At 52.9% G+C, this 25,997-nt stretch overlaps 1 protein-coding gene across 3 annotated transcripts in view; it reads right to left on the minus strand.

Annotated features, from left to right (window-relative positions):
• Positions 1–2,170: 2,170 nt before the first annotated feature.
• Positions 2,171–25,997, minus strand: part of POLR3E (RNA polymerase III subunit E) — a 30,947-nt gene continuing 7,120 nt past the window's right edge. Inside the window, exons 3-21 of one of the 3 annotated variants that reach the window (XM_034670269.1) lie at positions 25,683–25,733; positions 23,353–23,430; positions 22,481–22,596; positions 22,029–22,111; positions 18,419–18,526; positions 18,052–18,098; positions 15,998–16,117; positions 14,878–14,963; positions 14,471–14,515; positions 14,293–14,384; positions 13,171–13,291; positions 10,436–10,517; positions 9,254–9,313; positions 8,995–9,152; positions 8,543–8,604; positions 7,442–7,968; positions 5,240–5,317; positions 3,684–3,809; positions 2,171–2,953 (exon numbers count right to left, since the gene is read on the minus strand). In XM_034670269.1, coding sequence (XP_034526160.1) covers positions 2,897–2,953; positions 3,684–3,809; positions 5,240–5,317; positions 7,442–7,968; positions 8,543–8,604; positions 8,995–9,152; positions 9,254–9,313; positions 10,436–10,517; positions 13,171–13,291; positions 14,293–14,384; positions 14,471–14,515; positions 14,878–14,963; positions 15,998–16,117; positions 18,052–18,098; positions 18,419–18,526; positions 22,029–22,111; positions 22,481–22,596; positions 23,353–23,430; positions 25,683–25,733 — 2,097 coding nt within the window. In that variant the 3' untranslated portion in view covers positions 2,171–2,896. Of the gene's footprint in view, positions 2,954–3,683; positions 3,810–5,239; positions 5,318–7,441; positions 7,969–8,542; positions 8,605–8,994; positions 9,153–9,253; positions 9,314–10,435; positions 10,518–13,170; positions 13,292–14,292; positions 14,385–14,470; positions 14,516–14,877; positions 14,964–15,997; positions 16,118–18,051; positions 18,102–18,418; positions 18,527–22,028; positions 22,112–22,480; positions 22,597–23,352; positions 23,431–25,682; positions 25,734–25,997 lie in introns of all 3 variants that reach the window. The other 2 variants (XM_034670268.1, XM_034670270.1) reach the window with 2 other exon arrangements.

Consider the following 25,997-nt stretch of genomic DNA (forward strand, 5'->3'; position numbering starts at 1 on the left):
GGGGAAATGGTTACTGGGATCAAGTTTAAAAATTCGTTTAATTAAGTACAGACTATAACACAGAGACTTCAATCCAAAAACATGGGTTTATGCCTTCCCATTTGTTCCAGTGGTGCGTGTCTGTTTTCACATTTTTATCATTTGGTCCTACGGATTTTAGAAGGTTCACCTCCTGAATATTGTAAGATCTTTTCTTCTGTTAAAACACGTATGTTTTAAATTATTTTTTTAGATTTTATTTAAGAGAGCATGCACATACATACACGTAAGTAGGGGGGTGCAGAGGAAGAGGGATAAACAGACTCCCTGCTGAGCAAGGATCCCACCTCGGGATTCCATCCCAGGACCCTGGGATCATGACCTGAGTGGATCATAACCAGCTAAGCCACCCAGGTGCCCCATACGGTTTTATTTTTAAGCAATTTTTTTTTTTTTTAGTATTTTTAAGTACCCACTGTGGGGCTTAAACTCATGACCCCAAGATCGAGTTGAATGCTCTTCCAACTGAGCCAGCCAGGCCACCCCACTTCTGTTATATTTTCTAACTGTAGTTGCATATAGGAAAGCTTTTGACTCTAGTTAATTTGTTGAATGTTTTTCAGAGTAGCTTTTAGTTGATTGTTGACATATCTGAAAAAAAAGTTTTTTTTTTAAGTAATCCCCACCCCCATCATGGGGCTTGAACTCACAACCCCAAGATTGAGTAACACCCTCCACAAAACCAGCCAGGCACCCTGAAAAGTTTTGACTCCGTTTTGTCTTGTTAGACAAAACTAAATTTTTAATTTAATCCTTTGTCTAATTGCTCTAAGTAGTATACCCAGGATATTAACTATGGTGAGTAAACATATGTCTCAATCCTAAAGAGTATGTGGAGTGTTTGATTTAGCAGGTTAATTTTTTACCATTTTAATGAGGTTAATGAGAATTCATCTACTCCTATTTTAAGAACTTAGATCTGGAATGAATTGTAGATCTCAATCCCTGAGATGGTGATTTTTTTCCCCCTTCTCATTTGGTTTATACATGGTATGAGCTGCACTGGAGATGCCCTGATACCACCCTTGCATTTCTGTGACTGTTCTTCCCAATATCTCACCCTTTGCAAGACATCTGAGGGTGGTTATTTTTTTAACATGCTACTGCTATCTGCTACTTAGGATTTTAATTCCTATCATGCTTTGTCAGGTTTTAAGTAAGTCAATACTTCAGAAGTATCCGGAGGCTCATTACATGTTTAACCCTTGCATTTGTCATAAAGATGTGATCATCATTCAACCATGAAAATACCTGGGCCTTTTCTTCTCCAGTAACTGGTCTGTTGTAATTTTCTTTCCAAAAAGTTTAAAGGCTTATAAGCCATTTTCCTTCATCGGTTGGTATACCTTACATTAGTTTTTACAAATTATTTTTAAGTTTACTTTCCTATTTGAATTGAGTGTTTAACTCCTCTGTCCTCATCAGTGTGTTTCAGGCTATGACTGTGCACTGAGCCCCATCTCTTCTGTGGTCACACTCCACCTGCTGTTGCCATGAGGAGTCTCCCCTTTATAAGGCGGATATACAAGAGCTGGGCACACTCTCAATCAACTTCAGAATTTTTTTACTCTTTTCAGGCTCATGTTTGTTGTTAAACTACATTACCAAATATAAGATGTTTTTCTTTTTGGTGGTGGGGCATGCACAGACCATCACCTAAACCTTCAGAAAGCAGTGACTCTAGTGCCCAAACCAGCTCATGGAAAAAGCCTTAGGGAGCAGAATTTCACATCTTGCCCATCCCAGCTTACTGATTCCTGCCCCCCCCCCCAATCCTCTTGGGCTGCACGATCCACTAAGGTTGCCATTAGCTACATGTCCCAACTGAGCGCTTAAACCGTGGCTGGTCCAAACTGCAAGTGGCCTAAGTATAAGGTACCAGATCTTGAAAACTGAGTGTTTTACATTTTTTGTACTAATGTTTTTAATTATATATTGCTGTTTTAGCTATTATGTTAGGCTAAATATATTTTTACCAGTTTCTTTTTACTATCTTAATGCCCTAGATAACTGTTCTGCCGGGCGCGTTAAGTTCTCCCTCCGTCCGTCGGCTCCCTTCCCTGATGATGTGCGAGGCTCTGAGAGTTCACGCAACACTTCCTGTAACCCTTAGAAGACAGTAGCACCATGATGCCAGGTTAGTGTTAGTATTTATTTTAAAAATACACAAAATATAAATTTTTTACATCAAAGTGTGATAACCTCACTTATACATTGTTTCATACTTACCTGGTTTGGTTTGCATCCTTATGCAAACATTATAGATGGATTTGATTCTGATTTTTTGCTAGGGTTCATGTAAACAGCTGAGACTGCTACATAAAATTGTCCTAAAAGGTAAGGTGGCCACAGAAACCCAGCAGTGAAACAATCCAATTTGGTTTGTTTAATGAAACTGGCAGAAGTCTTAGGTAATCGAAGACTAAATACTGGCTTCTAGGCATTTTAAATATTTAAAACATTTTCTTCATCTTGTAAATATAACTTAGACCTTGTTGGCATTAAGTTTGAAAAGTAAAATATTAAACCATGATTTTCATCAGCCTGCCTGTGGTCAGTATACACTCTCTTTATTATGAGAATGAAACCAAATAATAAAATACATCAGGAATTCCAAATTATACTGTAACGAAGGTCCCGGCTGCCCTCTCTCCTGGGAGCGATCTAACTTCAGCTGACCCTGCCCCTGGCTGAGGATGATCCCCGCTGTCCGCCAGACAGCACAACGCCCCAGCCGCAGCATGGTCAGTTCCTCCTGCTCCATGTCTTCCGAAGCAGTAAGACCACTGCCACCTCTGCTGGCTTTGCCGTCCTTCCTTGGGCTTGGATTCACTGGGGTAGTGGTTTGTGACTATTGTCAAGACTGTACCGTCCCTTTAAGGTACCACATGCCGCCATAGCTTACACAGCAGTCCTGTGAGGAGAGAGAAATGTGCTAAAAGGGCAGACTTTGGCAAGAAAGGTAGCTACTGCGTCGTGTTCGGAACACCACAACTCAACTTATGCTTAATGGATAGAACACAAATGGGAAATCAAGATCTGCCTCATCCCAGTGCTATGGTAAGTGTTTGGGCCTCAGGACCTCTTCCTCTCAGGGTGTCCAAAAAGTGAGGAGCCATAAATGAATGTGCTTTGTAAGCACATTAAAAAAACAAAACAAAAAACCCATAAGCTGACCTAGAACAAAGGTGCCTATAACTAGCACTAGGTTATGGCCCTGGATGTCTGAGAGCATCACGATGGAGGGAAACGGTCCATGTTCCACGGTTTCTGCAAATATGGTATTTGTGCCACAGTTAAAAAGCATTATTAGTAGTATACTTAGGTACTTTCATATACTAGATAAATATTCCTTTTTAAGCTAAATTTAATTTAAAATTGGTTCTACTGAAAGTAAGTGGTACGAGATTCAAAAGGGGAGGGGAGTCGGGCCTCTCAGGCCTGGTCACCTCAAAGGATGACCACTAGAACATCTTTGGAAGATGGCATCCACACCTCACTCAGTTCAGTCCTTCTGCCCGTACCCACCATCATCAGTTGCAGAGACCCTCTGGCTGGGGAGGGGGCCAGAAGCAGCTGGATTTAAGAAACACACTGCCGGCCTCCACCTGAGACAGGGGCCTGAGAACGCAAAGTAACTGTACCTTTAGCACTTTATCCACTTCCTGTTTACTCAGATCCTCTCCACACTCTTGAGTCAGCCGCGACTGGATCATGTTCCGGCGTACCCGGTAATTTTTGGAAAAGATTTCAAGCAAAACCTGTCGGTGCTTTAATAGCAAAAATATGTTACTGTGCAAAACAGTCGCCTAAAAGAGCATCACCCCAAACAAGAGATGCAAACTGTGGCCCTAACTCCGCACTGCAGTCTGTGTGTGCCCAGGACCGACCTGTCATCCCGAGACCCCAGGAAGAAGACAATAAAGCCAGGGACGCGCCAGCCGAGGACAAGCAGTTTAGACTTGGTGTTTCATAACTAGGAGGCAGGGAAAGGCACAGGCAGGGCCAGAAAGCTTTGTCTAGTGTGTTTTTAAGAATATGCCCTTATTTGAATCTGATCATTAAAAGAAAAAAATTATCAAATTCTTTGAATTTCCTCCACCTTCAGAAAACTCCCATGCCACCTCTTCTGGCCAAGAGTACACAGGATGGCTCAGGAAGAGCCACCGCCCTGCTCTCGTGCTGGGGCCCCAGGGGGAAGCTCCCCACACCTTAGGGACAGGACCTGGAAAAGGGGCAGACTAGTGTTTCAGCAATTTAACCTTAATCCTTAAAGTTCAGGCAAGCTCATGATTAAGAAAAATTGTGGACCTCAGGGTCCATGACCACACTAGACAGACACTGCTGCTGGTTTAACTCCTATTTTGTTCATTGGACACTCATGACCCTTCCTGCCGGGGTGTGACAGGAGGCAAAATGGACCAATTTCTCTAACTTAGAAACCAGCACCTGAGATCCGATAAGAAATCCTTTTGATTCTTACTGCCAGAAGCCACCTGAGAAATGTGGACTGTCACTGGTTCATGAGCCCAGCTGGATGGCAGAATCCTCTGGAAAGCTCTATAGACATGTAGGGGCTCCTGGGTGGCTCAGTTGGTTAAGCATCTGCCCAGGGTTCTGGGATTCAACCCCCATGCGGGGTGCCTGCTTCTCCCTCTGCCTGCTGTAACCCCTGCTTGTGCTCTCTCAAAATCTTTAAGAAAAGCCTGTAAACACGTAAATATCTAGCTCCTACAGAGCTGAACTAAATCTCTGGCGTCAGTCTTAAGAGCCTATATATATATATATATTTTTTTTTTTTTTAAAGATTTATTTATTTATTAGAGAGAGAGGGAACACAAGCAGGGGGAGTGGGAGAGGAAGAAGCAGGCTCCCAGTGGAGAAGCACTGGATCCGGGAACGCCGGGATCATGCCCTGAGCCGAAGGCAGACACTTAACGACTGCACCACCCAGGCGCCCCTATATATCTATTTTTAAGAGAGAATCCTAATGGAGCTGGTCTAGACTGGCACTCAGGAACCACTGGTTTCGGCTCAAATGATGGGCACATGCCGCCTGTTTTCACAATACACAGAGCCAGATTATTTAAAATTGGGAGTGGCTGGAGAATCTGAAGTGTACATTCTGTACTCTGGGTCTCCCTAAAGGCCTCACCCCACCTCCTTGCTTCTGAGGAGACAGCAGCAGAGATCACCTTACCTGATCGCTCATGTCTCCAGACTCCCAGAGGGCGAACACCTTCTGCTCATCTGGGGACGCAGCAGTCTGGGGGGGAAACTAACCAAGGCCTAGGCGTGAGTTGTCTGTCTTTACCGGTCCACCTGCCCCGCCCCTCACCGTCCCGGTCTGCGTGAGCCCCACTCAGAAAATGAGCCCATGTGAGACCAGGGGTTCCAATTCCAGTTCTTGCCACTTACTAGGACTTCAGTGGGACAGCAGGAAGCCCCCAGATTCACTGGACAAGGAAAGGAATCTGGTTTCTGTTTCTCCTACTAGCTTGGCATTAGCTCACCTCCAACATCCAGTGTCGTCCTACCCTAAACATAAGCCTTCAGATGTGGGAGAAGCACTCCCACTGCCCTAGGAGTATCCTGGGGATTCCTTCCAACCCCTTCCCTCAAGGGCTGTGCCAGTACCGGTGAGAGGCCCTGCCTGACTCCCAAGCAACCCACACCACTTGGTTCAGCAGGGTCCAAAGGTGGACCAAGAAAAAGGGGGCCAGGTTCACGGCACCTGGAAGAATGGTTTCCAGCCTTGACCCCACAACAGAAGCAACAGTGGTGGCTCCTACCACATAAAGCCCCAGGAGGACTGTAAATGTACAGTCTCATTTGATAGGAAAGCAGAGAGGCAGGAACAAGGTGTTGCAGCCTCCCACTCTCCAGAGGGAGAATCCAGCTCCGTTGACTCAGTGTTCGGGTCACAAATCTACTAAGTAGCAGCACCAGGGTTAAACTCAAGTCTGTGAGTCTACTCACTCTCCCTGGACCTCAGCACCCCGAGGCTAGACACTTCAGAGGTCTTTTCCTCCTCAGAGGGGACGATCCTGTATGGTCTCCTGGGGACACCAGCCCCACCAAAAGGAAGGAGCAGGGCAGCGGTGCCTGAGAGCAGCCTACCTCACATCCCTCTCCCATCCACCCCAGCAGCCCAAGACGGCCCAGCTAACCCTGGGCAGGCGCCCCTCCCTGCATGGCCCAGCTCCGAGAAAGGGGAGCCTGGAGCTAACTACACCCATTTGCTGGGTGGGCAAAGGTGGTTCCAAATAGGACAGGGCCCCCAAACCCTGGTACCTTCCATAGGAAACTGCACCAAGGAGGCTCCCTGCCACGAGGGCCAGATCTCCTGGGACAGCCTAGCCAGCTTGATATCCAGGGCCTCTCGTCCTAGTTTGTGTCTCACATACACAAAGATGGCCTTCGCCTCACATCACCTGAGGCTGCAGATGCTTCTGACCTTGGATTGCAATCGTCGATGCTCCCTTAAGAGGCCGCCACAGCCCCACACCAGACCTGTCTGCTGCCAGGTCTGGGCAGAGGCAGCAGGGAGAGAATGACCAGCACCACTTCCTGAAGCCACAGGCCAGCCCTCTCCACCCTCAGCTAAGGAAAATGGTCTGCAACATGCCCTCTGTTCCTACACTACTTCCACTCCACGGCCCCTGCCAATGCCTGGACGAGAGACCTGGGGTGTGGGTGGCTCACGCTGCCACCTGCAGGCCTGGCAGCAGAAATGCTGAGCACGGTGCTCAGCTAACCTCTAGCCAGAGAGGCCTGCCAGAGCCCAGGCACAAGCTGTGGGCTCGGCTCAAAGGGTCAGCGCATCTCAGTTAAAGCAGAAAAGATTTCAGCCCTGCAGCCACTATACTGGGTTTAAATTCCAGCTCTAGCACTTCCTGAGTATATGACCTTTACACAAGCTCATTTCACTTCTTTGAAGTCAGTTTCTACACCTGCAAATTGCAAAGATCAAGTGCTGGCAGAAGCGAACTCATCCTGAAAAACGGCAGGGCTGACAGGAACCTGCACGGACCAAGGCCCTGCTGTAGGCCAAGCAACGGGTTAGCGCCTTCGGACATCTCAGTGGGCCCTTACCCAAGTCCTAGGATGGCAAAGCCAACATGTGCCCACGTCAGATGAGGGTGCAGAGCCGAAGAGGCCCAAGCTCACACAAAGCCACCCCGTGAGAGCCAAGATTCAGACCAAGGTGAATGCTCCTCCCGAGTTCCCACGCAGCCTGCAAACAACTGGTTCCCCCAAAGCAAGCGCGGCGCAGGCCACTCCAGAGTGACCCCATTTGTTGCCTTCCCGCCAGGAAAGGTGCTGCCTGCCCGGGAGCCGTCCTGAGGGGCAGAGGGTGGCCTCGCATGCACGCCCAACCGGAGGCGCAGGCTTTACTTACAGGCACCAATATCTGCTTGCAACCGGCGGCCAGCACCGTGTCCTGCAGCATGCGGTCCGAGATGCCACTGAACAGTGTGTGGCCAGGTGGCAGGCTGGCCAGATGCAGGTTGAAGAGGCGCTTGAGTTCACTCAGCGTGAGCACGAACTGTCTCTGAAAGGTGGCCTCCACGAAGGCCCTCAGTTCCCGGGCCACGGGGGTGCTGCCACAGCCCGGGGGCGGGTGCCCATTGAAGCTGTCCCCGCCTGTCGCCCGCCCGCTAGGCAACCCATTGGCCAGCCTGTTGTGGAGGCTGCCACCAAGAGAGGTGTCCATGGGCTCCTCGTCTCCCTCTGCATCTCCATCTTCTTCTTCCTCTCCCTCCTCACTCATGGGCTCCTCCTTGATCCGCACGCCAGGCAGGACCGAGGATGCCCGCATCTGCTCCTTCCTCCGCTGCAGCTCCCGTTCCAGCAGTGCGTGGTTCTGCTGGGCCTTGCTTTTGGCCACTTGGACCCGCTGGTCCCCAGACAGCAGAGCAGCAGGCCCTGTGGGGAGAGGCAGCGCTGCTCAGGGGGCGCTCAGGGACAGTGCAGAGAAGGGCCCTCTGCCCAAGAATAGCCCTGCCAGGCTGACGGGGGGCATCCTGCTCCCCAGAGGAAGGGCACAGGAACAACACAGGCCAGGCGGGGCTGAAGCAAGTGCTTCGGTCCTGCCTCTCACTCCCACCTGACCGGGCGGTGGGGGCGGGAGGGAAGCGGAGCTACCCCCACGATGAGGAAAGAAACAGAAGTGGGGAAAATGAGAATCCCACGTTGGGAGATTCAAACAGGACGGGTTAGTGCCGAGTCCCTGCCAGTTCCTCCTGTCCCACCGCCACCTTCTGCCAACCCAGGAAGGCCTGCGCCCCAGCACAGCCCTGGAGTTCAGAAGCCCTCAGTCCTTAAGGCCAAGCCTTAAGCTGAGGTCTGTGGGGAAGGGGGAAGAAGGCACAGAAAGGACACCCAGTGGTGAAAGCCACACACCCCTCTCCAGCCCGAGCCCTGACAAGCCCCCACAAAGCAGGCCTCCCAGAGCCAGGGCTGGGTTAGGGGCCGGCCCAGTCCAAAGCCCCTCGCACACCTGATTGTCCATCTGGCTTCTTTGGCAAGCTTTCCTTCACAAGATTATACACTTTTTCTAATCTGAAAAGAAGAATAAACTCTTTTAACTTTACACCACGTCCCCGTCACCTGCCTCACTACAGTAACCCCGGCCATCGAGGCAGGGATATCCTGGTGACTGAAGACTCCAGCTGCACGGAGCCCTGCCAGCCCTCCCCATGGCACAGGCCCCGTGCCCAGCAGGAGCCCCCAGGCTGGGGTGGGCAGCGGTGACCCACACGAGCCCAGGCTCCTGCTCCTTCACAACCCCTCGGAACAGACACACCAGCTCTGATCGGCAGGGGTGGCTGTGTCAGGCCTGTGCTGGGGGTTTCTGGGAGGAAGGGGTGCATGGGGCCCCAGCATGCCTTCACCAGCCCACACTTGGCCTGGGGGGTTGAGGTGGCTGTGGATTGCCCAGCAACCCCTTACTTGGCCTGGATGCCCGTCCATAGCATATGCTGCCGCTGGACCACATCTGGATGCTTCTTGATGAACTCCCCATCGTAAGGCAGTATGAACTCCCAGCCTTTGTTGATCCGCACCACGGCCATGTGCTCTAGGAAGTCCTTCACATCCTCCGTGCACAGCTGGGGGAGAGGACAAAGGTGAGGCCTGCAGGCCGGAAAGCCGCCTGGCCCCGCTCCCTGCAGTGGCAGTGCCCAGGCCTCTGACCGAGAGCAGCACTTACTTTAGTCACTGCCGCCACCTCTTTCCTCACCACCCACCGGCTCTGCGTGAACTTCCACATCTGAGGGAGAAAAAGCAGTCTGTTTCCAGGAGGCAAAGACGGATTGCTCCTAAGACCATCCCCCAGGCCCCTGCAGTTGACCTGGGGGCCTGGGATAAGGGAAGACAGTCCAGACAAGAACTCAGATTGGACCAGCCCCCGCCCCCAGGCCCCGTTTTTTGTTTTTTAAGATTTTATTTATTTATTTGATAGACACAGCCAGCGAGAGAGAGGGAACACAAGCAGGAGGAGTGGGAGAGGAAGAAGCAGGCTCCCAGCAGAGCAGGGACTCCGATGCGGGTCTCAATCCCAGGGCCCCGGGACCACGCCCCGAGCCGAAGACAGACGATTAACAACTGAGCCACCCAGGCGCCCCTCCCAGGCCCTGCTCTGACAGCGTCCACGTGAACAGACAGGCTGGCAGGCAGTGGCAAATGGCCCACGGGCTCTGTGAGCATGCCCAGGGTCAGATATCCACTGCACTCTGGCCCCGAGCTGCTAACTGTCCAGAGAAGCCAGGATGCCCGGCCAGGCTGAGAGAAAATGCAGGCACTCTCTCAAACAGCTTCAGGGCTGCCCTGCGCACAGCTTAGGAGACCGAGTCCCCTCAACGGAGGCAGTGCAGATCCCAGCAGGCGGGATTCAAGCCCTTGAGAGGGATACCTGGGCCGGGCTTTACCGGATGAGGGCAGGGCAATGAGCCAGCTCTGGAGTTGCCAAAACCCCCAGCAGTAACACAGGGAACACGTACGAGAGAAGCAGGCCTGCGTCGGGACTGTGGAGGCGGGACAGTCAGCCCCACCCGAAGTTGGCGCCATTCAGGGGTCTGGGCAAAGTGGTACCAGACTGTCCAACTATTCGTAATGAGCTAGAAATCTGGTTCGTACCAGGATTTTGAATTTTAAACATTAATACAGATGAACATTTAAGAAAAACTACTCAGGCCAAATGAAACACATTCCTTAGCCAGAGTCCACCTATGGGCCTCTGGTTTGTGATCCCCAGGCCAGAGGAACTCAGATGTTCTTATGAAGCCCAAGACTCCAGGATTCTGAGTCGAAGGAGAAAGAAACAGGGTCCAGAGCCACCCCCTCCCATGATCCCTGCCCAACCAACCAGAAGCCAGAGAGCCTGGGCACTTACAACAAAGTCCCGACCCCGGCAGAGCACCTCGGCAGGGACACCGCTGTGAGGGCTGGAGGAGTCCTTGGGGTACAGGATGTCGCTGCCAACAAGAGCAGGAGCAGCAGGTCAGTCCCATTCCCAGCCCCTCCACTCCTGCAGCGCCCCACCCCCAGCTCCAAGCACCGGCCCAGCCCAGGCCTCTCCAACACGGGCCGTAGAGCTGCCCTCGGGGCCACCCTTTCCACCGCGGAGCCTGGCTCTGTGAAGACGTACATAGAAAAGAAGCACACCCCCCAAGTGTCCTTCCTCCCAGTCCTTCATGACCTTCCATGCACACACTGGCCGGCCCCGAGGCCTACTGCAGTCAGGGAGAGCAGAGGCTCAGAAACAGGCCAGCCTGGGACTCTGGGAAGACAGCGAGTCCCACCTTCGAGGCAGGTGTGAGGCCTAGAGAGAATGGCTGGGAAGCAGGACGTAGCTTCACCACCTGCCGGAAGGGACAAGCAGGCAGTGTAAGTGGGAGCAAGAGGGGTCAGGGATGGGACCTGGATGGGGCCTGAGGCTCAAGTGGGGCTGAAGCCTTTGGAGAGAATGGGACCAGCAGTCCAACTCAGAGAACTTCAGGGCCCAGGGGTGAATAAGCAGGTAGCTGAGGCTTACAAGTATAACCCTGACCAAGTTCAGCCACAGACCCTGTCGTGTACGTGTACACACACACACACACACACACCCCAGACCATCCTGTGCCCAAGAAGCCTCTGCTCTCCTGCCCCACTCCTTCTGCTGGGAGACCTCTCTCCTCCCCTCCTCAATCCTACCTGGCAACCAACTAATATTCTTCCTTCCAGGCTGAGCTCTGTGTCCACTCCCTTCCCAGAAACACACTATGGGGACAGGGGCCATCACTGCCACACAGAGGGAAGGGAGCCGCTAGGTAGGTACTGAATGAGCGGAGAATGTGGCACGTGCCCCGGATCCCTGCACTCAGTGCGCTCATCTGTAATGGTGCCCACTTCCACCCCACACATTTCCTGAGGACGGGGACAGCATGTGAATGAAAGCGGAGCACAGAACATGCCACGGAGACAGATTTAGTGAACCATGTGTGAAATCTGCATCATCACCTCACAGGAACACAAAGGAACGAGGAAGGAGCACCAACCCCATGGCATGGCAGTGAGGGCTCGCAGCAGGACCTGAAGCACGGCGGCAGGCAGAACACATGAGGCCCGGGAGGCCCTGACAGAGACAGACCCCAGGCTGAAAGGGCAGAAGCACCAGGGCCACAGGCAGTACTAGGCGAAGAGCTCAGACCCCAGCTCTGTGGCTGCCCTGCTGTCAGACATTTGGCAAGTCTCTGCCTCTCTGGGTCAGTGTCCTCAGAAGCGATGGGACAGCCCCTCCTAGCTCTCATTCATTCACAGCACCCCAGACCATCCTGTGCCCGAGCAGCTCTGCTCTCCTGCCCCACTCCTTCTGCTGCTGGTCCTATTTAACGAGTGATGCGCCATCCAAGGACCTTCCATAATCAAACGTGGCAGGAGACAACAGCCGCCACCTACTGACAGACATGTTTCCCAGTGCACGGGCGCCACCAGGTGGCAGCAACGTGAATAGCCTTTACAATTCACTTAGCCAACCAACCGAAACGATGGGAGTTTCAGCAATGAAGTACTTAAAAAATTTTGAACAGTTTTTTCATATTTTGACAGATTGTTCAGTTCACCTTACACCACACTTTCTAGAAAGTGAGTCTTTATTAGTGTATTCTGTGTAAACTATTTAAAATTAAACATAATCCAAGTACACATAAAATACAGCCACACTTACTAGCAAGGGTCTAAAATGTGCCAGGCATTATACTGAGTGCCAGGAACACAAGGGACGGTCAAAACAGAAGTCCCTAAAACCCCTTGAAAGTGACAGTCTGGTGGAGGGATCACAGAAGAGAAACTCCTGAAAGGCATCAAGCCACGTGCTCCGAACCCCATGGGACACGTGAAAGAAAACTCACGCTCAGGCGCATCTTAATGAACTGTGGAAAGCCACAGGAGAACGTCTCAAAAAGAGCCTAGCGAACCAGGGGTAAAGAGAGCAGACTCGTCACTAGAAACAATGGGAATAAATGCAATGAAATTATGTCAGTGTGTGGAAGGAAATCAACCTTGAATTCTACATTCAGGAAAAGTATCCTTTAACCACAAAGGTGGAATAGACATTTCCAACCATACAAAACCCAAGGGAACTCTGCCCCTGCGGACCCTCATTAAAGGAAACACCCCAGCAGTTTTTGGCAGAAGGTAATTATCCCAGATAGAAACTCAGATGCAGAAAGGCATGATGAGCAAAATAAGAAAGTAAATATGTGAGCAGATCTGAAGAATATTAACTGGATATGATAATGTCCTGTGGGTTTTAAAATACAATTAAAATATATAAATACAACAGCACGAGTTGGGAGGAAAGTAAATATAAACCACTCTAAGGTCTTTGAATCGTCCTGGACAGCAATTAATATTAAACTGGGATCAGTTATGAATGCACCCTGAATCTGTAGGGTACTCACTAAAAGAGCCCAGAAAAGGTAACTTTCAAATTAGCAGGGAGAAATGGAATGATTAAGAATCCAGTAGCAGCTAAGAATGGATATAAAATGCAGGACAGACAGACAGCGCTATGGTGGACTTAAACCCAAAACATCAGTAATCACGAGGAATTTAAATGGATCAGACGCTCCCATACAGAGAACTCACCTCTTCACAACCCAGTTTCCTTGGACCAACATCGCCACCTTCTGGATGCCACGCAGAACAGCCACAGAGTCGATGGAGGGGCCGAGGAGGCTCATCAGGTTGGCAAAAGGCATGACCTTCACTGAGGAGGGCGCACAAGACATCAGGCAAGGGAAGAGGCTCCGGCCCTTCCCTCCCCCCGCCACCCCCCATCCACCAAGTCTATACAGCTTCAGGCTCACACAACCCCCCCCCGGCCCCCCCCCCTTTTTTTTTTTTTTTTTTCCGGAATGTGAATAACCCCAGACGACACGGGCAATAACAACTGCTGACTTCACTGGCTGCTTGTGCAGGCTCCCCGCACTCACTGAATCCTGGAGTAGACACCCCAAGGGGTGCTCCTTAAAGGTAAACTATTACAGGATGCCTGACTCAGTTGGTATAGTATGCAACTCTTCATCTCAGGGTCATGAGTTCAAACCCCACGTTGGACGTGGAGCCTACGGGGGTGGGGGGAGGTAAAACCATTACTACTCTGGCCCAGAAAGGGCCTGGGGTAGTCCCCATGTCCTCTTAGCAAGGCCAGTGGGCTGGCGCCTTAGCAGCCCCAGGCAGAGCTGGGAACTCCCCTCTGCTCAGGCCCCTGGAGACCCTGGAGGTGGTATCTTCGAAGAGGAGCCCGGAGCCTGGGACCCAGCTCTGAGGTTCAGGGCTCACATCTGCCCTACAGGTTCTGGCCCTCCGATTCCTGAGAAAGGAGACCACTCCCTACTGTGTGCAGCCTGGTGTGGACGCCACAAAATAGTGCAAGCGAACGAACGGAGCTCATGTTCATGTGCAAGGCTTTGTATACGCCGTGGAAGAGCATCTCAGCCCCCAGGAGCTCTCCTAGTTCCTTAGGCACAGGAGGGTCGGTGGTCTGCTCATGCTCACACAGCAGGGAGCGGCCAGGGCGGATCAGAACAGGAACCGGAGCCGCCGAGTGCGTTCCTTCCAGACAAGGCCAGGGCTGTAAAGCCAGGCACGCTCTGGGTGGTGGGAGCCTCTGGCCTTGCCCCTCAGTCCTTAGTCTGCCCCACACTCCATTTTCCCCAGGAGGTGATAGGGCTGGGGTCCGCCTGGGGGAAGGGGGTGTCCACCCACCATTCTTCATCAGGATCTTGATCTGATCAGCCAGGGGCAACGTGCGCAGCTGGGCCATGGACAGGACGTTGCTGGGGGCCACGGGTTTGTCTCTGTTAAAAACAGAGACGGTTTGTCAGAGGAGGGGGTGAGAGGAGATGAGGGGTGGGGGGGTGGCGCCCGGCCCAACTCTACTCACTTCTCCTCCTCCGGGCTGGGCGGCATCAGCATCATGAGGTACTCACTGCAGGCAGAGGGCAGGGTCAGCAGCTCCTGGGCTCTGTCCCTGCCCCATCCCTGCCCACAAACCCAGATCGCACCTAGGCTGAAGCCTCTCCAAGGGAGGGCTGGAGGACGGGGGGTAGAGAGCCATACCCACCCTCCCCTAGCTCCCGCCCAAACTTGCAGAGAAAGGGCGACCATCTCTTTCCACACCCACCCTCCTGGACTTCTCCAGAGGACAAAGGGCCCCCTTCCATGTCCGTCTCCCTTGCTACAGAAGAGGCCACAGTCCCGAGGAAGGCCCCACACCAAAGGGACCCTCCTGGGGCCAGTGGTAGGCTCAGGAGCCCACAAGGCTAAACACCCCGGCCCGGCCGGTCCCACCTGGGTGACTTGACGAGCTCTGTGTTCTCAACCCCGCTGGAACCCTGGCACAGCAAGTACTGGCGCTCATGCTCAGAGCGGCTATCCTGTTGGGGAAGGGCAGGGTGGGAGGACCCTCAGCCACCATCTCGGGCCAGCGCCACCCCCAAGCCCCTCTGCCATCCAGTTTTCACCCCTGCATCACCTTCCACTCCAGCCCCCCACTGTCCTGCCCCAAGGCCCGCCACAGGATCACATCCAACCACCAGAGCATGGCACTCAAGGCCTCTGCGAAGTGGCCTCAACCAAGTATTTCCAGCTTTACGACCGAACAGCCCCAGCACCTGTGCCGAGGTGCCCTGCCTGGGACACAGGGCCATTAACAGCAACGGTAAAAATAACAGCTAACAGTCACTGAGCACCTACTATGTGCCACGCTCTGGTCCAATGGCTGCAAATATGTATCAACTTATCTCATTAGGTAATTTGCATAAAGTCACGCACCAGGAAATAGCAGAGCTTCTGGAAGTCTGACTCTAAGGCTCTGTCAAACTGAATCTCTTTCAGGAAAGTTTCAGAGAAATCAGGAGTTGCTCCTCCCCGAGAAAAATGCTGGGGAGCCCTATGGCATCTTTGGCTTTGATTCAATTGCTTCCCTTACTCAATACAGTTTCAAGGATTGGGTTCTAAGTCAGCACACGAGATGAAAACCAAGTATAGAGTAGTCGAAAGCACCCTTGGCAGGTACACAGGGAGCCTGGCCATGTGACAGATGGCCGCTTCTCCATCGAGCACCTTCATTCAGGACCCACGATGCATAAAAGTACGTAACCAAACACCAGCCCCACCCTGGGGCTGGCAAGAATCTCACACTTGAGGAGAGCCTGGGGATGCCGAAACCCCTGACCCAGGATGGTGGACTCCTTTCTCACTTTCCTGATCCCCTAGGGACACACGCCAAGTAGACCGGCTGGAACAAGGGATAAACTGTCCCCAGGACTTGACCCTCTCTCCCTGGGCTCCCTACCACCAAGTGGGTCTCAGAGAATCTGAAACCAGTTCAAGATGAGACTGGGCTCCTCTCCCAGAACCCCAGCCCCGGGGCCACCGTCAGCCACCACCGCTGGGGACCCTGGCTTACCCTCAGGCCGTAGTAGTGCAGGTGCACCCAGGGCTCCTCGGCGTGCTTCTTCTGCAGGAACTCGTAGGACTGCACACGGCGCTGGCGGGCCTGCTCTGACTCAGGACGGGAGAACCGCACCTGGGAGGGGGGTCGTGGCCTCAGGCCCAGCACCCATTCCGGGCTGCCAGCCCACGCCCATAAGGAGACTGGAAAGCCCCGCACCGCTCCCCCTCCCCTCATTTCCCAACACACATCTCTTAAATTCAGCTCCAACTGTGTCCGTCTCTGTGACTCGCAGACACAGGCCAGGGAGCAGCTTTTTCTTCCTTCTGCCTGCCCGGCACCCAATCCATTTCCACTCCCACTGCTAAACACCCCCCCTCCCATTTTCCTTTGGGAAATGCCCAGGTCCCCCTCAGCTCAAGGGAGCAAATATCCCTCCCCCGGCCCCCAACCCCACACACGTTCCCAGCCACAGGAGTGGGCACGTGACTCAGACCTGGACAATCCGAGCACCAAATCCTCTTAGCCACAGGGGCTGGTTCAGGGTTGGCCAAGCCAATGAGTCCAGTCTGGGACTTTAGTTAGAAGTAATGAGAAAGAAGTTTCTTTTCCCCTGGGGTCTTGGAAGCTGGGAGGTTGTGAGCCTGGAGCTGGGACAACTCTGTACCACTGGGGACAGACACCCTGCCTGAGAAAGAGGCCAAAAGAGGAAGGCAGAACCTGGAGATGGAGACGGAGAAACCAGGTCTCGATGACAGAGCCTAAACACCTGAATCCAGCCATACCTGAAGCTACCCCTCAACTTTTCAGTAATAGGGACCAATACATTCCATTTTGGGCTCATGCCAGGTAGATCCAGGTTTCTGCTGCTTAGCATGCCGATGGAACCAAGCCCTGACACCTCTCCTGTGAAGGGCACCTGCACAGGGCCGTTTGTGGATTATAGAACCCTGGGGTTTTTTCTTCTTTTTTTTAAAGCAGACTCCACGCCCAACATGGGCCTTGAACTCACGACCCTGATATCAAGAATTGCATATTCTGGGGTGCCTGGGTGGCACAGCGGTTAAGCGTCTGCCTTCAGCTCAGGGCGTGATCCCGGCATTATGGGATCGGGCCCCACATGGCTCCTCCACTATGAGCCTGCTTCTTCCTCTCCCACTCCCCCTGCTTGTGTTCCCTCTCTCGCTGGCTGTCTCTATCTCTGTCGAATAAATAAATAAAATCTTTAAAANAAAAAAAAAAAAAAAAGAATTGCATATTCTACTGACTGGGCCAGCCAGGCAGAATCCTGGGACTCTATACGGGTGCTTTAAAGTTCACGGGCCTAAGGATGACTTGTTAAACGAGGGCCAGCTGAGTCCCCGAGAAGGGAAGGAGGCTGATCATTCAACAAGCTACTGGGAGAACAGGGCGAGCACCCACCACTCCACAGCGGTCATGTCGGTATCAGCCCATCTTCAAGGAGGCGCAAAGGCTCACAACTTAAACCACGTCCGTATGCCATCCGTGTCACTCTCTGTGCCTTCTTCCTTAAATACTCATTCTAACTTCCATACGCTTACAGAGAGGAAACTCCACAAGCCCTAAATGGAGGGCAATATTCTCCTCACAATGCTTGCAATACAGCAATAAGCATTAGATAGAAATGCTGCATCTGTGCACCACTGAAAAGACAGCATGATGTGGCTAGGTAACACGGGGTTTGGGCTCCACTAGCACATGGGCTTCATGGCACAGACTGTGCGGGTTCCCTGGACCTCCTAGGCCCTGGTTTCCTCCTCCCAGGCAATTCCAGTTCCAGCCAAGCCCCAGGGTCCCTGCGCTACGGAGACCCCAGGCTGCTATCCTGTGTACATCTGGGACAAGTCAGGGTGGGCAGACAGGCTATCCCTCCAGGCCGCCCCGCAGGCAGGCTCTGAAGAACGGGACCCTGTTTTGGTATCTGTTTCACCCCCAGAGCCCGGCTTCTGCACAGCCCCTCCCACCCCGTGCAGCCTCCAGGCGGCTGAGCTACAGAGCCAGCTGCTGCCCCCAGGCCCTCCCTCTCCTCGGGGCCGGAGTTCACTCACCGTGATCTGCTTCACGTCTTCTTCCGCCTCATCCTGGGAAGAGTCTCCTGCTGCAAGAGAAAGCGGACGCTGCTTGCAGCCTTGGCGGAGCCCCCAACTCCCCAGGCCTCAGGCAGGGGTCTCTGGGAATTCTCCTTCTAGACACAGGTGGTTGGACAAGTCAGTGCTTCTCAGTTGGGGGCAGTTTTGCCCACCAGGGGTCACTTGGGAATGCAGGAAGACATTTCCGGTTGTGAGTGCTCCCCACATCCACTGGGAGAGGGAGGGACGCTGCTCAGTGCCCTGGAATCCATCCCCGTGCAGTTTCTCCCACGACCAACCCATCCCGCCAAGATGCAGACAGAAGGGCAAGGCAACCAGAGCTCACCCTCATTGGCCGCCTCCCTCTCCCGGTGCTTGGCGTCCGCCTTATCCAGGTAGGAGAAGCTGGGCCGCAGCTGCAGGATGCCGTGGAGGGGCGTCAGGTGCAGCTCACCTGGCAGAGGAGGAAGGCCTTGGACCTGACCCTGGGAACTGCGGCCAACCCACCCAGCTTGGCTCATGGCAGTCACAAAGGGCCCTGGACTCCCCCAAAGGCCTCAGCCCACCGCCAAGCCACCTCCCACCTCTGCTCTAGCTCCCAGTCCCAGAGCCTCGATCCCACGGCCCTTCCCAAACCCCCTCCTGGCCCAGCAAGCACACAGCTGCAGCAGGACATGAGCCACCTCTTTAAGCCTGCCTGCACACCCTCCCCCATGAGCACCAAAGGCCTTTCCAACCCCGGTCGCCACCCCCTGCCCCCCCAGTTGCTTGCTCTGGCACACGGGGCAACTTTTCCACTCCAAACAGGGCCTGCTTTTCCCCACCAGGCCTCTTTGCCAGACACCCTCAACACCCACCGCCCACTCCCCACACAGACTGCCTCTCCTCCTCATCCTCCAACTCGGCTCGTCAAAGTCCCACCCAATCCGCTCAGAAGTCTGCTAGTGCAAATGTGGCTGCAGGAACGGCCCTGGTGTGGCCACCTGGAAGAGTGTCTACACAGTCCGCGACGATTATCAGGACTTTCCCTTGTGAATTAGACCCATGTATTGGGAGGCAATGCAAAAACCATCAGTTTCTCTCAAGTCAATGTGGGCTTGAAAGAGAAGAAATCACACGCTGAGGCTCTGATAAGTGGTTCTGTGAAAGGCTTCTGGACTTGAGAGCAGAATGCTTGCAGTCAGGGGTAAAGAAGCAAATGGTCCTACAAATACCGTATGATTTCACTCATATGTGGAATTTAAGAAACAAAAGAACGGGGGTGGGGAAGCACACACACACAAAAACAAATTCGGGGCTCCTGGCTGGCTCTGTGGGTAGAGCATGCGACCCTCGATCTTTAGGTTATGAGTTTGAGCCCCACACTGGTTGGGCATAGAGCCTACTTAAAAAAAACAAAACACACACACGACACACACACAAAACACAGAACCCACAGACTCTTAACTACAGAGAACACACTGATGGTTACCAGAGGGGAGTGGGCGGGGGATGGGTGAACTGGGTGACGGGGATTCAGGTGCACTTATCTCCATGAGCACTGAGTCAGGTACAGAATCACTGACTTGCACTACCGTATGCCCGACACGAATATAATGGTTTGTTGATTATACTCGAATTTAAAAAATTAAAAAGGAATCATCTTACCACCCTACATATAAGAATAATTTTCAGAAATGTTAAAAATTTTTGTATAAAATAATACTGGAAAAAAATTTAGGGGGTGCTTCGATGGCTCAGTTGGTTAAGCGTCTGCCTTCAGCTCAGGCCATGATCTCAGGGTCCTGCGATCAAGCCCCGCATCGCGTTCCCTGCTCATTGGGTTACCTGCTTCTCCCTCTCCCTCTCCCCCTGCTTGTGTGCAATCGCTGTCAAAAAAAATAAATAGGGGCGCCTGGGTGGCACAGCGGTTGAGCGTCTGCCTTCGGCTCAGGGCGTGATCCCGGCGTTATGGGATTGAGCCCCACATCAGGCTCCTCTGCTGGGAGCCTGTTTCTTCCTCTCCCACTCCCTCTGCTTGTGTTCCCTCTCTCGCTGGCTGTCTCTATCTCTGTTGAATAAATAAATAAAATCTTTAAAAAAAATAAATAAATAAATAAATAAATAAATAAAATTAAAAAAAAAATTTAGGAGAACCTTTGTATGAACCTAGGATGGGAGAAAGAATCCTAAAAAACAAGACAAGAGATTCAGAAGAAAGAAGGTTAAGTTTGGCTACAGAAGAAAACAATCACATCGGGAAGATGGCACAAGTTGTGGAGACGGATGGTGGTGACGACTGCACACCAACGCAAATACCCTCACCGCCACTGAACTGCACACTTAAAAAGGGTTAAAATGGGGGTGCCTGGGCGGCGCAGTCAGTTAGGTGTCCGACCCGGTTTCAGTTCAGGTCGTGATCTCAGGGTCATGAGATCGAGCCCTGTGTCGGGCTCTGCGCTCGGCACGGAGTTAGTTTAAGACTCTCTTCTTCCTCTGCCTACCCGCCCCCTGCCCCCCGGGAGCATGCTCTAAAATAAATATTTTTAAAAAATGGTTAAAATGGTGAATTTCATGTTATGTACATTTTACCATAATCAAAACTAATTAAAAGAAACGAACAGTCCTAGCTGCAAGGCATGACACGTGGATTCAAAAACGAAGGATACGGTTACTTGATGCTACTTCTGAGTCCTTCCTAGTTGTTTCCTAAGTGTTCAAATTAGTTTTACTTATTGCTTTATGAACACTAAATACTTACTTTTTAATGGCTTTGAGATAAAATTCACATGCCATACAAAATTTAAAGCATACTAGTCAATGTATTTTAGTATATTCCTGCAGCTGTACAACCAGCACTACAATCAATTTAAGAACATTTTCAGGGGCGCTGGGTGGCTCAGTCAGTTAAGCGCCTGACTCTAGATTTCAGCTCAGGTCATGATCTCAGGATTGTGAGATGGAGCCCTGTGACAGGCTCCGCACTGACCGTGAAGCCTGCTTGGGATTTCTCTCTCCCTCTGCGCCCTGCCCCCAAAGAACATTTTCATCTCCCCAGAAAGAAACCCTGAACCCATCCTCAGTCACTCCCCAACCCACATTCGTCCCAGCCACGGGCAACTACTACGTGCTGTCTGTCTCTACGGATTTGCCTCTTCGGGACACGGACTCCTACAACACGCAGCCTTCTGTGACTGGTTTCTCACTGAGCATCACGCACGCTAGAGGATACAGCAGGACTTCATTTCCTCATGTGGCCAAATACCATTCGGTTGCACGGCTGTAGTGCACTTTGCTATCATCAGCTGGCAGACATGGATTGTTTCTACCTTTTCACTATTATGAATACTGCTGCTATGAACATATTTTGTGTGGATAGACGTTTCATTTCTCTTGGGTGGATGCTAAGAGTAAAATTGCTCATGTGTAAGTACCTTGATTTTTTTTTTTTTCCTAAGAGGGAAGGAGGGATGTAGAGAGAGCGAGCTGGATGTAGGATGTAGAGAGGGAGAGAGAATCCCAAGCAGGCTCCATGCTAAGCGCAGAACCCGACGTAGGGCTCGATCCCACGACCCTGAGATCATGACCTGAGCTGAAATCAAGGGTTGGACGCTCTACGAACTGAGCCACCCAGAAGCCCCGCAAGTACCTTATATTTAAAGCAAAATTCTCCCACCTGTCTCAAAAGTTATGCTGTGTGTATGTCTGTGTCCCAGGAGGACAGTGACCTTGGAAGCAACACCTTTATCAGGCCAGGCAGCATCAAAAGCCAGAAGTCCTTAGAGGTGGACTATTCCAGCCCCCTGACAATGTCACTTCTACAACCTGCCTGGCCCCTAAGGGCGTCCAGCATTCGGGGAGCAGAAAGCTGGGTACCAGGCTAGGGGCAGCCTCCCCGTCCCAGCCCCCCCTCCTGCTTCCCTCCCACCCAAGCAGCCTCCAGGAGCCACGGCAGCCTGGCTGCCCAGCGCGGGTACCTTGCCTGTAGAGTGCGGCAGCGTAACGGGCTGTGTTACTGGTGCTCTGGGAGGAACAGAATGTCTGCTTGTCCATCAGCTTCCTGGGAGCACAGGGAGAACAGACGTCAAGGGAAAGGAAGTTCCAGACCCAGGGCGTGGCAGGCACAACATCCTCTACCCCGGACACCTGAAATTTAATACCAAGGGACAGGGAGCAAAGCCCCAACTCAGCATATGTGAGCCTCAGGAGGGAAGCTGGGGAAGAGGAAACCCAAGGCCTGATTTGTGGCCCAAGGACGGGGTGGGTCAAGCCCCCACTCCCATCAAGGGGCCTCTCGGAGGGAAGAGATTTGCCACAGGGCAGGGCTGTGCCAGGCCCAAGCATTTGAAGTTGGGACGTTGGTAGGGAGCCCAGCAAGGGCTCTCACTGAGGCACACCAGAGCCTGGAGGCTCGGCCCAGGGAACTCACGAGGAGTAAGTGCTGCTCTCATCCGCGCAGGCGCCATCCACGTTGAGTGCAATCTGCTCCCCTTTGCTGCGGCAATAGTTGGGGTTCAGGGTGTCGATGGCCATCTCAAGCTCTACCTGCAGGCATCAAGCACCCCAACCAGCTATGAGGAACTCAAGGATACCCCCAACCTGGCCACAGCCATGTCCTGGCCCCAGTCCCTGCCAATCCCAGCCCTGCCCAGAAGCAGGCCCAACACGCATCCCTCCCTAAGGGTCTCTGGGGTTCAGTCTACCTCAAAGGTTACAAACCCCAATTCCAACAGAAAGACCAGAGTGCTTTTTTGGGGGATGGGGTCATGCAGTTCTATTTGTCTTCCCCATTCTACCCTCCAAAATCTAAATTCGGTGCCAACATAAAAAATTCAAGAGATTTTCTCATAAAAATTCTCATTTCCAACTTTTCTTGAAAAGTCATTGCAAGTGGCAATGCGGGGGGGGGGGGCTGAAGCTGCAGACACCCCCTGGGCAAGGCACATGTCCAGTGCTCCTGGCGCCTATCACCCCATCCCTTCAGGGCACTTCGAGCTTATCAGAGCTGCTGCCTGTCAGTCCCTGCCTTATCCTGTGAACATGAGCCCCCCATTCCCAGTCTAACTCATCCTGAGCCTTATTCTGCCCTGGCCTCTCTGCAGCTGCTTTACTCCCTTTCTTTCTGGAAATTTTCCTTCCTCAGCTTTCCAGGCTCTGCAAGCGACTGGTTCTCCTCCCAACCCTCCAATCGCTTCTTCTCTGGGCTTCTAGTCCCCAAAAGGCCCGTCTCCTCCTCGCATGCATCGACCCCCACCTGTATCACCCCTCCCCTGCTCCACCTCTGTCAGAGGGCAGCCCCACCTTCTGCTGCTTGGGCTTGATCTTGGCTGAGAGGTGTGGAATGTCATCGTAGGTCATCGAGGCTGGGCGCACAGGGTACTGGGGAGGGGAAGAGAGCCATCAGTCCACCATGCCCAGGCTGGCCCGGCCCAGACCAGCGCGGGGCTCAAAGGCTCCAGCCAAGAATCAACACCAAGCAGAGACCAGAGGTCCTCACTGGTCCCTGCCTGCATCCCCTTCATACCAGCTCCAACCAGCTTCCTTCCAAAAGTCAGTTTTCAAAGGTCTCTGACCTCTGAGGGACAAGCCTAAGCATCAGGAACCCGAACAGGCCCCTCTCCGGTAACCCACAGCGCCCTGCCGGGCAGGCAAGACTGAAGACAAGGGACATGAGACCGTGGGCAGCACAGACGAAGACCTGACCGGTGACGTGCTGAGGGTGGCAGACGGGCATATGGGAATTTGTTATGCCATTCTCTCTCTGCCGCCTTGTCAACTTTTCCATAATAAAAAGCTGCCCCTGACCCACTCAGCCCCTTCTGGGCCTCAGTGTCCCCGCACGTGAAGTTGTTTTTATGTCACACTTAAATATATTGCTCTGAAGTCACTTCTTTGCTCTGAACACGCTGGGGACATCTTCCCACATCAGTCCTCACAGAGGCACCTTTCTTTTCTCCGGCACCGGAAGGACGCCATCAGGTGGATGGATGAGTCACAGTCTGGACCCGCCCTTGAGAAGCTGTGGCCGGAGCTGCCTGTACCATGACAGCCTCCGGAAGGAGCCTGCTGGAGGCGTGGCACCGTGTACAGTGAACCCTCTGTGTGGGGCCTTTCGGATGTGCTACGTTCCAGCCCAGAGCAACGGTGACTTCCTAAAAGCTTACTCAGCAACACAGCGACTCCTCCTTGCTTCCTGGGCCACAGCTTCTGGCAGCGGTAGGAGGAACAGTCTGGAGCCTGACTGGTCTGGCCTGAGCCCTTGCAGTACTGCCATCTCCTGATCTCGGGCTGGGCCGGGTGGTGGTAAAGGGCAAGGTTCTGGAATCAGGCCTGGGTTCCGGTCCCAACTCTGCCTCTTGCAATGTGTGGACCTGGGCCAGCTACTCACCACCACAAGTGTGTGAGTCCTCACCTCACGGGGCTGCTGGGGGCGGGGAATGAGGCAAAGAGAGCAGACACTGCCACAGGTCCTGGCCCACCATGAACACAATGGAGTTACCGTCACCACCGCCAGCTCCCCACCATTTTGCAGGCAGTCAAGGAAACCAGTTCAGAAGGCCTGAAGGCAGCCTCTCAAGGCAGACCCCAGGGGCGGGGGGGAGCCGGGCCTCTTCCCAACTCACATTTGGAGCACCGCCACTGCTGCCCTGTTCTGGGCCCCGTGCACAAGTGGCTAGCCTCCCCGCGCCTCATCTTCTCACATGCAACATGGAGACAAAACACTTAGAACCACAACCTTCTTGTTGGAAATGCAAACAACCTGTTCCTTCCCCGAAACATGAAATATAGTGTTTCCATTGGATCCAGCAACCCTGCTCCTAGGGATATGCCCAAGAGAAAGGACAACACCTGTCCACACAAAAGCTGGTGTGCAATGTTCACAGCAGCACTGCTCGTAATAGCCCCAAAGTGGAACCAACCCAAACAGCCATCGATGCACGGATAACAGAACGTGGTGTATACAGCACATCACGGAGTACTATTCGTCCATAAAGAGGAATGAGGTACGGGTACATGCTGTAACATGCGTGAGCCTTGCAAACACGATGCTAAGTAGAAGAAACCACCTATGCCATGATTCCGTGTGCGTGAAACGTCCAGAACAGGCAAAACCACAGAGCGAGAAAACAGGTTAATGGTTGCCTCAGGATGCAGGCAGGAATGGGGGACATGGGAGAAAACTGTCCTAAAACAGACTGGAACTGAGCTCCGGGCTGGGCTGTGTTCTGTGCACTTTGGATGGATTCATCCAACCCCCACGGGGATGCTACGGTGGGGGGGGGGGTAGTGGAACTGCCACCATTCTGCATATGAGGAAACAGAGGCACAGAGAGCTTAAGGACCTTGTCCGGGGCTCACAGCTAAGTCACAGTGGGGCTGGGCCTCAACGTGGCTGCCGGGTTCCCAGAGCCCAAGCCTGAACCACGACGCTGTTCTGCCTCTCACAGCTGCCTTGGTTTTCCCATCTTCAAAATGAGAGACTGTTAACCTGCCCGCCCACAAGAGCGAAGAGAACCCCCGTCCCACACTTTGGTGCCCAGAACCCTAAGCGAGGCTGAGGTTTCCCAGCGCCCCTCACCCCCCACCCCCATGCTCCAGATGGCTCCTTCACCCTCTGGTCTCATCATTACCTGAAACAAATACAGCTTCTCTGCCAGACTTTTGGCCAAGTACACGTCGATCTGGGAGAAAGGGAAGAAGACTTAAACAGGAGACAGAACAGGTGCTTGGCCTGCCCCCTGGATGTCAGTCAGGGGTCGTGGCTGCTAGAGGCAGTGTGGGGGAGGGGGCAATAACTCAGCTCCTGCTAGAAACAGAGGGAACCGAGTCTCCAGCCTCCCTCTCCATAGCTAGAGTTCCAGCCCCCTGCTAGGTCCACTACAAACCAATAAAAATGTGCCTTCCCCAGGGCTGCTCAAATCAGGATGCCTCCTAGAGCCAGATTA

This window comes from Ailuropoda melanoleuca, chromosome 10 (assembly GCF_002007445.2).
Source record: "Ailuropoda melanoleuca isolate Jingjing chromosome 10, ASM200744v2, whole genome shotgun sequence".
In the NCBI taxonomy this organism is placed as follows: Eukaryota; Metazoa; Chordata; class Mammalia; order Carnivora; family Ursidae; genus Ailuropoda; species Ailuropoda melanoleuca.